Source organism: Adiantum capillus-veneris, chromosome 16, assembly GCF_014529385.1.
Source record: "Adiantum capillus-veneris isolate H3 chromosome 16, ASM1452938v2, whole genome shotgun sequence".
NCBI classification, from domain to species: Eukaryota; Viridiplantae; Streptophyta; class Polypodiopsida; order Polypodiales; family Pteridaceae; genus Adiantum; species Adiantum capillus-veneris.
In genome coordinates this window covers 45,205,672-45,218,209 of record NC_140946.1, presented here as the reverse complement: position 1 = coordinate 45,218,209, position 12,538 = coordinate 45,205,672, and the positions used below count along the sequence as shown (strand labels likewise).

At 45.5% G+C, this 12,538-nt stretch overlaps 1 protein-coding gene across 1 annotated transcript; it reads left to right on the top strand.

The window, feature by feature from the left end:
* The first annotated feature begins 183 nt into the window (after nt 1-183).
* Nucleotides 184-6,618, top strand: LOC147438953 (uncharacterized). The gene has a single exon (XM_086484910.1). It carries the CDS (start codon nt 3,367-3,369, stop codon nt 5,125-5,127), a length of 1,761 nt encoding a protein of 586 aa, XP_086341036.1. The 5' UTR covers nt 184-3,366; the 3' UTR covers nt 5,128-6,618.
* The last annotated feature ends 5,920 nt before the right edge of the window (nt 6,619-12,538 follow it).

Sequence of the window (12,538 nt, the reverse complement as noted above, 5' to 3'; positions counted from 1 at the left end):
AGAAAGAGAGAGAGAGAGAGAGGGAGAGCGTTACCTGCTCCTTGCTTGAGGGCGCCGAAAAACTCAGATCTGAGATCTGAGTTTTTGGGCGCTCTCTATTATTTTTTTTAGCCCAGTCGGCGTCGCTATGAGCGTCGCAAATTTACTTGTAAATTTGCGACGCTCATAGCGACGCCGGGATTTTTTTTTTTTGAGCGTCGCTGTGTGAGCGTCGCTAATATGAATAGCCTCTTGTAGTGGTGGGTGTAGCTCGTGCACGGTGCTCCTCCCTCATATTTTGAAGGCATGACTCATGGGAAGGTGAAACATTACCACACCAATGTGCAAGAAAGGACTTATGCAAGACTCTGACTTAGCGATGATCTGGGGAACTCACAAAGATCCAGGGATCAGGGCCACATGCAGAGCACACAAATGTAGAAGGGCTGGTGCACCTAGGTAACACATGGCACACCAGGTGGCTACAAAGTACGTTTGCCGATCCGAACCCATACTAGGACAGGCATCGAGAAACACTATCATGGGGGACGTAAACCGAGGAGTTCTTCACGGGATTTGCACAAGTTAATTCTTGAGCAAGGTAGCGGTGGCAATGAATGTCGATGCACCGTAGGTTGATTCTTTGTTGCTTATTGATGTAAACCAAGGAGTTCTTCATGAGATACCTGTATGAACATCAAGATGAAGGCTAGGTCCATGAGCGGTAGCTTACCGTTGGTCCTCTACATTGCGCTCCACATCAGCCTAATCATTTGTCAACTGCTATGATGGTTGTTGTGCTGGAGGTGGAAGTTGGACATTCACAAGGCAGCACTGGAGAGGATGGAAGCGGAGGTGGGATAGGGACGTTGTGTAGGTTTCTAGAAAATGGTGCATCCGATTCTAATGATATGGGGAGAGTCATCGCAGCTGCTAGCCATCGAAATGCAATGGCAGCTTTTGTCTGCCTTTTGGGCAAAATTGATGTGTTAGATCCAATTAAAATCACACCCCTGACTTGCGTGCCAAAGTCTCTCTCACACGCACATACGAGAGGACTCTCTCTCTCTCTCTCTCTCTCTCTCTCTCTCTCTCTCTCTCTCTCTCTTCTTGAGCTCAACTCTCCTCCTAAGATAGATCTTTAACACTAGACTTGTAATGAGCCACAAAACTAGTGAAGCCACAAAAATGGCTCACATCAGGATTCTAGTAAATGAAGCATAACTTTTGTATATGACATCAAAATTTCATGAAACTTCTTAATTATGGGTTCAAGATATGAAAAAGGTTTCTAAATACACAATTTACATGAAAAGCTAAGAAATAAAACAATTACTTTTCTAAAATTAGTAAATTTTACATAAAACTGCACTTCAACACTTAACTTGGAGAAGTAAAAAATGTCAGCACTCTTTGTATATGGGTTAAAAAAGCTTGGTACATCTATCACATACCTATTGAGGGATTTTTCAAAGAAGTTTGGGCCTGTTTAACAATGATTTGATTTACTTTCAAAAGAAAATAGAAAAATTTTGTCCATCCGCACAAATTAGTTGTAGAAGATGGCAATGGAAAGACACCTTTAAACCTCAACTAGCTATGTACTATTTTTTATCAACTCATATTGAGTGTTGGTCATAATTCCCTGAAACCATTTTCTATTTAAATAACTAACATAGTATTGAGAATTTTTTTACAAAAGTCTCAAAAGCCACAAAAGTGACTGATTTTTTATAGGACTAGTGTTAAAGTCTCTTGGGATAGTTTCCTACGACGTTAAAACAGTCTTCTTCTTCTTCTCTCCCCCTCCCCCTCACTCTCTCGTCTCGTTTCTCAGAGAATGTGATCGGAGAGAGACAACTCGTCTCTTGTGAGATCGTCTGTGTGTGTGTGTGTGTGTGTGTGTGTGTGTGTGTGTGTGTGTGTGTGTGTGTGTGTGAGAGAGAGAGAGAGAGAGAGAGAGAGAGAGAGAGAGAGAGAGAGAGAGATCGTCTGCCATTGTGTGTCAACTTGCTATACAGCTCAGTGTGCTGCTCATCAATTGCACAAATGCAAAGACTGCTGCGATCCCTAACCAGTTAATTTCAAAGGATGCCTTTTAAGGCCTTGAACACCCTATCCTACACCTTACTAGCAGTCTAATATGGCGATAAAAATATGCCTGCACGCTGCACCAACTCTGTCATTGTAGGATGCGGTCATGTGGGGGTGGCGGGGGGAAGAAGACAGACCTCTCTTATGTCTCTTGCTCGTGAACTTCCATAGGCGGAGCAAAGAGGCAAGCCACGACGGTTGCCAATGCCCACAATCGTAGGGAAGACTGACTATCGAACAAATGGTGACCATCGATTGATTTTATCTGCACCCACTAATAATCAGCGTTTTCTACATACAGGCTCCCCTGTGTATGGCAGAAGTGCCCTCCCATGATCCACTCACCCACCTACGCGCGTGCCCAAACCTGCAATCGATGCACTAATGAACTGGGCTAGGAAGGGATCCATGTAATAACCCATGACCTTTGGACTTGCTTGTTGCGCTGTTGAGTGAGAGATAACCTTAAGCGGTTTGGTATCATTTTTTGACCTAGTTCTTGCCCTTACCCCTACAAATAAGATGGCCCTTGCTCTATGCAATATGTTTTGACCTAAGCTTCGGCTTTCACCTTGGACACATCTTACTTTGAAAAGCCTTGCGGTGCTATCAAATCTTTTTACTAATTCCTTTTTATAATGTTTTTTAACATGTTCCCATGGCATGGAGGTTTCATATCGAAGCAAATCCATTCAGGGTATTTGTGGTGATGGTATGTGTGTAGAGAGACATATATACATGGCTTGAAATTAGACATCCTATTTTCTTGAACCTTTCTCTTCGCAGTCTATGCAATGTACCCTACCACTTCTAGATCTAGTTAGAGACAGGCCTCGTGATTTTATCACTTGTTTTCCTTGTGAAGGCCATATGAGAAATTCCCCTTTTCTTTCTACATCTTCACGAATCACTACTCACAAATTATGACCTCACTATTTGTTGACTTTTTTGGCTCTACCTATGTGGATGTGTGCGCGTGTTGGAAAAGGGGGAGGGGGGGGGGATGGTCTTGAACCACTGGTCACTTGATGCTTAGTTATCAGCTATAGATAACTTTTCCAACTATGTCTAGATAGAGCATTAAATGTATAACTAAGCTTGCTGAATGGTCACACAAGGCTTAGTTATTCATTCAACCTCCCAACTACGCCTTGAACTTCACAACTATGCCAAAATCGGCATAGTTATTCATTTAATGCTCGCGTGACCAAGAATGAGGCTTAGTTATGAGTCAAACACCTGCCTCGCGTGACCACCACGCAATCTAGTCCGCGAGAACCTGGCTCAAGTGAAATGGAACACACACCGTGTGAAGCTTCGTCGTACCGTGTGGCCGAGTTTGAACATTCTGCAGTCGGGCGCTGTGCCGAATTTGAAAAATTCCGGAGTCGAGAGTCAAGACATGAGGCACTCCTCAGGCTCGGAGCTCATCGTAACATGGCAGACTACATTACAACCCAATCGCTCTTGGCTGTAGCCTTGTCCTTGAGTAGAATGCGACAAGATGCAGACATTTCAGGATTCCCCACGGATCTTGTCGCGGCCTGTTTTGATAGTTCAGAGCCATCGATTCTTCTCCGTGTGGCGCTTGAAATATCTGTCAAGCATGCACAGACTCTTGGTCCATCTGGCCAAGGTACATGGGTGCCATTGCTCTCCCGTATGAGAACTCTTGCAGACGATGAATTGCTGCGGGCTTCGGCCCTGGCGTTGACCCTTCATCTTACAGAGATTGAGTTGCTGCAGTATTGTGCCAGTCGGAACCTTTCCCGCAAGTGGAAGCAAACAGTAGAGGGAGAGACAAGTACTGATCAGAGCAAGAAGGAGCAGAACCCACATGGATCTCTGCATTCAGAGATGGTCGGGAGAAAGGAGGAAATTATGCAAAATCTTGAGGAGCAGAACAGGCATACAGCTCATGCGCCTATCTGCAAAGCCCACACAGAGCTGGGCGTGCTAGTGATTTGCAAAGAGTGTATGGAGAGAGATCCGGAGGCTCATCTGGGGTTCAAGCAGGAGAGCATAATCCTACATGAAGAGAAGACCGGAAAAGAAGAGGATGCACCCAGAGATGCAGCAGATGAGGAGCAAATCCTCAAGGGCATTAACAGTGTTTGGATATTTTGTGACCCCTCCTTCTATAAAAAGGTGATTGTGCCTCTGTGGCTGGAAAAAGACTGGGGGGAAAGGCAGGATGCTGAGAGGGGTCTGGTAATTGCATTGAGACGGCCTGCACTTTACCCAAATTTGATGGAGAAACACTTTTTGGAGAGAGACAAGTTTGTGGCTGGACTGCTGCCACCGCAGCATATGCGCATCATTGATTGCCATCAATCACTGCAAGAGGGAGTGATAGTGCTCATTGACTGGCATCCAGCTATGAAAAAGTCTGCCTACACTGCCATTTCTCACACTTATGGCCAAGATGTCTATAAAGTATTTGACTGTGGCTGTGCTACAAGGTACACCGGTTCTGTAAAGGCTCGTGCAAACCTCGCAAAGATACTTTGCAACGGCCATTCTGGCCTAGATGATGAGGAGAAGCAGAGCAGAGTCATAAGTGATATGCTCTATATGTGCAGGATTTTGGTGGAGAAGGGAGGGGTGCGCTATGCCTGGCATGATGGCTTATGTATCTCTCAATATGATGAGGAGGATGTGAATGATGCCATTGGCCACATAGGCTGGATCTATACAAACGCTGAGGACACTATCATTTTTCTCCACTATGCAGGCCAGCCCATGGCCCTTATTGGAACTGGTTATGGCCACATACCACTTAAATCCCGTTGGCATACCAGGGCTTGGACCTTTCAAGAGGCAGTCCTCTCCAAATGCCGGCGTTACTGTGTGCTGCAGAGTACAGGTAGCTTGGGTGGTTGCTCAGATTGGCAGGATTTTGAGGACAGATTGCCTTTGTGCTATGGTTCCTCTATGGTCCACATAGTCAGCGAGGCTGAATTCTTTCACTCAATTATCCTTCTCCATACACAACTAAGGGAGCTCTATAGAAAAAGTAGATTCTTCAATTTAAAGAAATTAGCATGTGAGTAGGTTATGTCTCATGCAACCCAGAGGTTTCTTTTTTCCTTTTTCCAGGGACAAAATATACATCAGGAGAACCCAAGGATGGCTTCATTGAACATGGCTAGCAAAATTTCAAAATTTTACAAAGTTCTGCCTTAAGGAGAGTAGATATATCAGGGGTAATCATCCACAGTGCGTAGCATTTTAAGCTTTTACAAAAAACTCTTATGTAGCAGGGGGGAGGGGAGGCAGACCAATCTCAGGAATCAGAAGTCTTCATCGGTGAGGGGGAGAGCCAATCTCTGCCTGGGCCTTGCACGCTATCCAAGAAGGCTTGACCCTACTAGATCCATGCCACATGATTCTCTGTATATCTTGTCTATTTCTCTGGGCATAGTTGCTTCTCTTCAATTTCGGCAGTCCTTCCTTGTTCTCACAGGGGCTCATAAAGCTCTGTTGTGTTTTTCAACATGACACATCTCTTTCACCAGAATTTGATTTGGCTGAGGCATAACAACTTATTGTGCAAGTGAACATCATCAAAAGATGTTCTCAAACTAGGAGTCTAGTAAGCCCCTTCATACTCATAAAAACCTTTGCCTGCCCTAGTAGCAGTAGGGGAAGAAACCTACAGATTTAATCAGGGGATCAAAATAGGGCGGTAGAAGGGACAGCTTAAAAATAGGTGCAAATTATCTTCTGCGCACGACTGATGTTTGGGGCATAAACTGATGCCTATCCGTATCTTTTGAAGCTTGGCCCTCTCCGTACAGCTTTGTGCATAATAAACCATAATAGCGCTAACTTTTTGGGGTGGATTCCTTGCACCCAAATGCTGTGAAACTTGAAGTTCCTGGATCGTGAAACAGCCAACATTGATAAATCAAAGAGGGATGATCCTGTTGGTGGGGTAAAGCCATGTCTTGTACTTGTTAGTCTTGGATTCGGAAGCATTGCAGAAAAGTGATGAGCCCTGCCTTGATTTTTGCAACAATTGAGACCATCTACTGCTACAAAAAGGAGTGGTGCCAACTTCAAAGGGGCAACCTTTTCTGACCAACCTTTGGAGAGCAAAGGGCTCAGAGAGAAGGTCATTGATCACAATTCTTGCTTTAGCATTTCCAAATTGGGTTTGTCCAAATGAGATGAGGGTAGGGCCGAAGCCCATCTATTCGAGACTTTATAAAATAAACTACCAGCCACATGCACATGGCTCGTGTGCCATGTAGACATGATTCATCGACCTTGAGAGCCAATTCTGTACATATCCCTAGATAAGAGTGTTTAGAATCCTAGGAGAATTAGTACTAACAATTTTGTGAGCCTGTTCGCAGGACTTGCATGTTTGGACGAGTCTATTAGATTAGTTTTTCTAGTTTTGGAACCCTCTTCCATAAATGGTTTGTACAAGCGTTTGACAGATGTTATGGCATGACGTGCAAGTAGTTTTAGATTAGAGGAATCCAACGACCCATTCCCCACGTCAATTGGATTCCTGGGTGGGCAAATGTGTGACGGTTTCACCCATAAACTTTACCTGGACAAGTTTAATAATAAATGATTTTAAATGATCTATTTTTATAACTTTGTCTTCCAAGTTTGCCCTCCCTAAGTCTTAAGGGGCTTTCTTAAGCAATATACCTACCCTATAAGAGGAGCAAGAGCCCTACCTAAGTCTTAAGGGGTTTTCTTAAGCAATATACCTAACCTATAAAAGGAGCAAGAGCCCTAGCGTTTTCTCTTAGCTCAACTAGCGTTTTCTAGTAGATGAGCCAGCTCTAGCAACGAGCCCAGCGTTTTGGTATAGATCAGCCCAACGTTTTTGTATATCATCCCTTGGTGTTTTGGATCTCCATTGCGAGCCCATCCGCTCTAAACCAGCCATGCAGCCCAGTGTTTTCAGTTTTCATCCCCTTTCCTTGCCAGAAGTGCTTTGGATCTATTAAGTCACTTAATGCTAACCTCCTTGCTACAGCGTGGACCTTCAGTAGCCCATTGAGCCTCTTCTCGGCCATTCCCTCACCGCATCAAGTGCTCCCATTGCTGTCCGTTAATCGGCTCCATCATCATGTGCGTTTTCAGCCCTGCATAACGCGATAGATCTGCTGCATTTTTGTAGCCAGCTCTCAGCCCTTGATTCCTCTTTCATCAAGAGTGCAAATCAGTCCCATATCTACCCTTGGTGGTTGCCAACAACCCCTCATCGAGACGGACCAAAGGTGCATCAAATCCGCCGCGGAGGTGCTTCATCTTGAAGAGTTACCACGGTGACATTTCCCATTCGAGCCGGTAGAGTTTGCTCTCTCTCTCTCTCTCTCTCTCTCTCTCTCGCGTTCTATCTTTAAAAGATACCATCATTCGTGCTAAGTAGCACACATTCAAGCAAGGAAACAAATAAAGATTTGTGGAAGTATAAGGTCTACATCTTCACCATTTCAATTCCGCTGCACTTGGCATTGGTATCGGAGCTTTGTGATTTTGCACTAATCTGCTAACCTTTGATTTTTTTTTTCCTCTCTAGTGTGTTGTTGTCACAAAGTGATGAGCTATTGCTCAATTGGAAGGAATGGCCGAGAGGACAAGAGAAACGGAACCCAGAAGATGGCCGATGGGCCTAAGGGTTTAGGGTTTTAAAAACCTAACCCCTTGCAACTTAAAGAACTTATGGAGCACCAGCCGAGGGACATAGACCCAAAATATCAAAAGCTTGACGTTTGGACCTGATTTTTGTAAATCGTTGATAGGTTGACTGTCACGGGACGGGCACCACGTGCCAATGTAAAGAACAGACTGAACACTTTTAGCACTTCAAATAACATTGAAGTGAAAGAGAGAGAGAGTGCACAACACACGAGACGAGGAGTGGCGGAGTTCCACCCCGAGAGAGCGCTGGCCCCAAACCTTAGCGCCCCTTTTGGTATTTCTTTATATTGCTTGAACTCAGTACAATGCCGATACTTGCACTCACTCGGAAGAGTGCTAGAGAATGAGCCCTTGGCTCATATTTAAAGACCCTTGGCTATGAAAAGCAGTTACATGAAAAGCTTTCGAACTCAAAAGCATCTTGTCCCAAAAAGCAACCAGTGCAAAACATGGGAATCCGTACATTGTTGCCACGTCAGCATGTCATTGCAAAAGATGGAATTCGGTATAGGCTGCCACATCAGCTTGTCATCATAAATTGCCGGAGTCCGTACTGTTTGCCATGTGGCTCCGTACAACTGCCACGTCATCATCTTCTACGCTTTCTGTGTGTGTGTTGGTCTTGCTTTAGTTTAATCTCTCTAGGTCCCATTAGACGGGGTCCCATAAGTTGGTGGGAACTCTTCTTTACAAATATGCCACTCGGCAAGACTTTGCATGTTGGTAAAACTTCGTTTGCTGCTTCTGCTTCTTCACTTAGGGTTTAGGCTCCTCGGCTGGGATCTGCAAGTTGGCTCCGTTCTTCAGTGAATTGACACATCAGCAGTTTGTAACAAACCCCCCTTCTTGAAAGAAAGTAATTGTCCATGATTACAACATATCTGCAAAACAACTCAAGTTAGCTCAAAAATTTCTGAAGGACAATCTGAGGACAATGTCACAAGACGGGCACCACGTGCCAATAGAAAAGATAGACTGAATAGACTTTAAGCACTTCAATAACAATTGAACTGAGAGAGAGAGAGACAACACGCGACACGGAGTGGCGGAATTCCACCCCAAAGAGTATTGGTCCCAAACCTTGGCGCCCCTTTCGGTATTTCTTTATATTATCAACACTGTACAAGCCGGTACTCCAGACTCCTCACCTTCTCCAGGAAGCATGCCAGAGAATGAGCCCATGGCCCTATATTTAAAGGCCCTAGGTCCCAAAAGCAGTTTACATGAAAAGCCTTCAAAACTCAAAAGCTTCTGGTCCAAAAGCAATGCCAAAAAGCTGCCTGCGCGATTTGCGGAATTCCGTACAACTGCCACGTCATCAATCAACGCAAAACGTGGAGCGTCTGTACAACTGCCACGTCATCAGTTTTGCGCGTGTGTGTTGCGAGTCTTGCTTTATTTTAATCCCTTTATGTCATTGGGGCCCCATCGGACGGGGTCCCCATAATTTGGTAGGACTTCTTCTTCTGCTACTTGTTTTTCTTAGGGTTTAGGCCCCTCGGCCGGCATCTGTAAGTTGGGTCCATTCTTCAGGGCTTTGACACGTCAGTAGTTTGTGACAGACAATCTGTTTTCTCTTTCCAGATTGGAGCTCTTGATATCCTGGGTCATTGGCTTACCAAAAAGATCTCATCCAATAAGGAGTCTCATTCTAGATTGGAGCTCTTAATATTTGGGTGATTGGTTTCCTAGAAAAATCTCATCCAATAAGGAATATTCAGTGGTTGGCACATCACAATGCAACACAAATGCTCACATATGCATGCTACAAGACATAGAAACATAAAGCAGTCGATAAACACTCCCCCCGCAAATAACCACAAGGGTCCGGGCCATGATTTGTTCAACGACTCCCTCATCACTTCTCCCGCAAATAATTTAAAAAGGTCCAGGCCATCAGATATAGAGGCCTTTTACAACCAAGCGCTCCCCAGACCGTAGCCTGTGTCATTTGGAGGTCTTGAGAGTAACCATTGCTCAGACTACTTAATACTCCCCTCGTAAATAACCATTTAGGTCCGGGGCATGCGTAACAACAACAATACTCCCTCGTAAATAACCACAAGGGTCCGGGCCATGAGTAAAAACAACACTTTTCAAACATTCAATACTCCCCTCGCAAATAACCACAAGGGTCCGGTCCATGAGTATGAGCATGTCACGTGCACATCTAACCCTATGTGCATGTGGACAAGCTACTTCAGGTCTAGTAGCCATCATGAGCATTTTACAGTGCACAGAATCCATTTTCCCTATTTTATCCATTTTTCACTTATTATTAATAAGTGACTTTGTTGGGAAACTGGGTAGGGCAAATTTGCTAAGCTCTATAAAAGAAACCTAGCACTAGCACTGTAGCGCGGATAATGTGTCGTGCTCTCTACAGTGTGGGTGCCCCTCAGTGCAATGTGCGTGACAATCTCACTCAAACAAATGGAAACTCTCTCAAACAGAATGAAACACAGAAACAATGGATAACAACAAAGACACAACAGTGGACCAGAACATGTGGACTCGACTAGCTGAAAGAACCATGTACAGACTCTGGCGTGGCAACACACTTAGCTCCAGCCCAGGACTCACAGGTACAAGTGGGGTGACTCACAGGTACAAGTGGGGTGTCGAGGCTCAGATATACACGGATGGTGAAGCAGTGCTCTGTGTAAGACTCGCTACCTCGACGATGCTGGACCAAAGGTGAAGAAGATATCCCGATGACCAACCGCTACTACTCCTATGTACCACCATAAAGAGACACCAACGGCTCATAAATGTCAGCCATGTGGTGACATGGCCACGAGGTCCACTAGACCACCGTCGGTACCCTGCCACGTGTCACTCCCTAGGCCAAAGGGTCCAGAGGGTCCGTCCAGTGTGAACCAGCCTAGACCAATTGTACTAACTGTGTCCTGTGAAAATGACACTGTAGCCTGCTACAGGTTGCCCGCCACAAGACCGCTCACCGTCTCGTTGAGAGGAAATATTGAAAAACTAGGAAATACTGAAAAACTGTGAAGTAAAACCAATAGGTACCACATGTACATCTGTCTTGAAGCAGGTTCTTTTCCCACCCATGCAAGAAATGATTTCAGCTGGCAAGAAAATTCAACACTGGAGGAGGAGGTTTCTCTGCTCGAACAGAGGATGGCGGATTCATAAGCAGAGATGATGACAGTTCAGGAGAACTCTAAAAAGTTCCAAGTAGAGTGTGAAGAGTTGCAGCAAACTCTTGGCACTACTCGAGCTGAAAAGCAATGAAGTGTAGCTGCTCTGAAGGAGGCATGTCAGAGAGGCCTTTAGAACAGCAGCCGATGCTCGCAGCTAGAATTGCCATAGAGGATGGATGAATTGTGTCTTCTTCTAGATGTATTGACTGGTTTTTGTCAGCAAATCAGCTTCAGCTGCTGATGTTTTTGGCCTCAAATCAGCTTCATCTGCTGATGGTGGAGAGGGGCCTGTTTAGGGGAAGGGAAAGTTGAGGGGGAGGGTAGGGGTGAGGGGGGCTGGGTAGGGACAAGGGATGTGATGGGGAGGGTAGGGGCGAGAGGGGGTGGGTAGGGGGAGGGGGAGGGTAGGTGCGAGGGTGAAGGGGGAGGGTAGGGGCTAGGGTAAGGGAGGGGGTGGGTAGGGGCGAGAGTGAAGGGGGAGGGTAGGGCGAGGGGAGCTAGGGCAGTAGATGAAATCCATGGTCCCCTGGTTGAAAGAGGAGATGCTATAGAGAGCAACCACTATGAGCAAGACAACTATAAAGAGAATGGAATTCATCAGGCAGGACGAGCTCTGTGAAGGGAGCTTTATTCTGGGAGAAGCAGACACCAATGGGGCTGATTTTTGATGTTGGGTGAACTTCTGTCGAGGAGATTTCTTCCCACTTCTATTTTCCTCCATAGGCTCACCAAATTCAAAGACTTCCCCCGAGGGCGCATCCAGAGTTTTTTCTAAGGCCTTCAACCTTTGAGCTGGCTCAGGTGGCTCATTGGGGTTAGTTACTGTGGAAACAATGGAAGAGGGTGTACCTTCATGCAAAGAGTGAATGGAGACTCCATAACAAGGCATAGATTTGGTAGCCTAACCACTCCAGCAGATCTTCATCTGACCCTTCAGGTGTAGTAGGCTGTTCTTGTTCAGGTTTGGTTTCCATTGACAAAGAAACTTGCTGCACCACGGGATCCATACCACCTTCTAAGAGAATGGGTTGCATCGCGGAGCCAGAAGTATGTATCCACATTGCGTCGTTTCCCCAATCATGAAGTGCTTTAGTGTGTCGCAGCCATGGTCTTCCAATGAGCAAAGGAAATCCGCCCTCAACTTGGGGAAGACGAACCACAACAAAATCCAAGTTAAAAGTAAAGTCTTGTACCTGCAGAGGCACATTGTCCACTATGCCCACTGGGTAGACTGTCCGCTGGTCGGCCAATGTAACTGTGAAGGGAGCAGGGCGAGTAGGTTGTAGATCTAGAGCTAACATAGTGAACTCGAGCATCAGGTTGATGCCAGATCCACCATCCACTATCACTCTTGAGAATTGTCGACCCAAAACAGACACTGTCAGGCGAGGGCTTCTATAATTAGTGAGTGGAGCAGCAGGATTGGATATCATATAGGACTCTGACGGTCGCACTGGGAGGTGCCCGCCACTAGGATCTGCTCCAGGGTAAAGTGACTGAATAACTGCAAGGGTTTCACTTCTGAAACTCGCATCTAGCCGCAACATGTCATAGAGGGACACTTGTTGGAAAGTGTTCTTCAAGACTGTCTCTGCTGTATGCTTCGCTTTTTCTACCTGTTGTTGTTC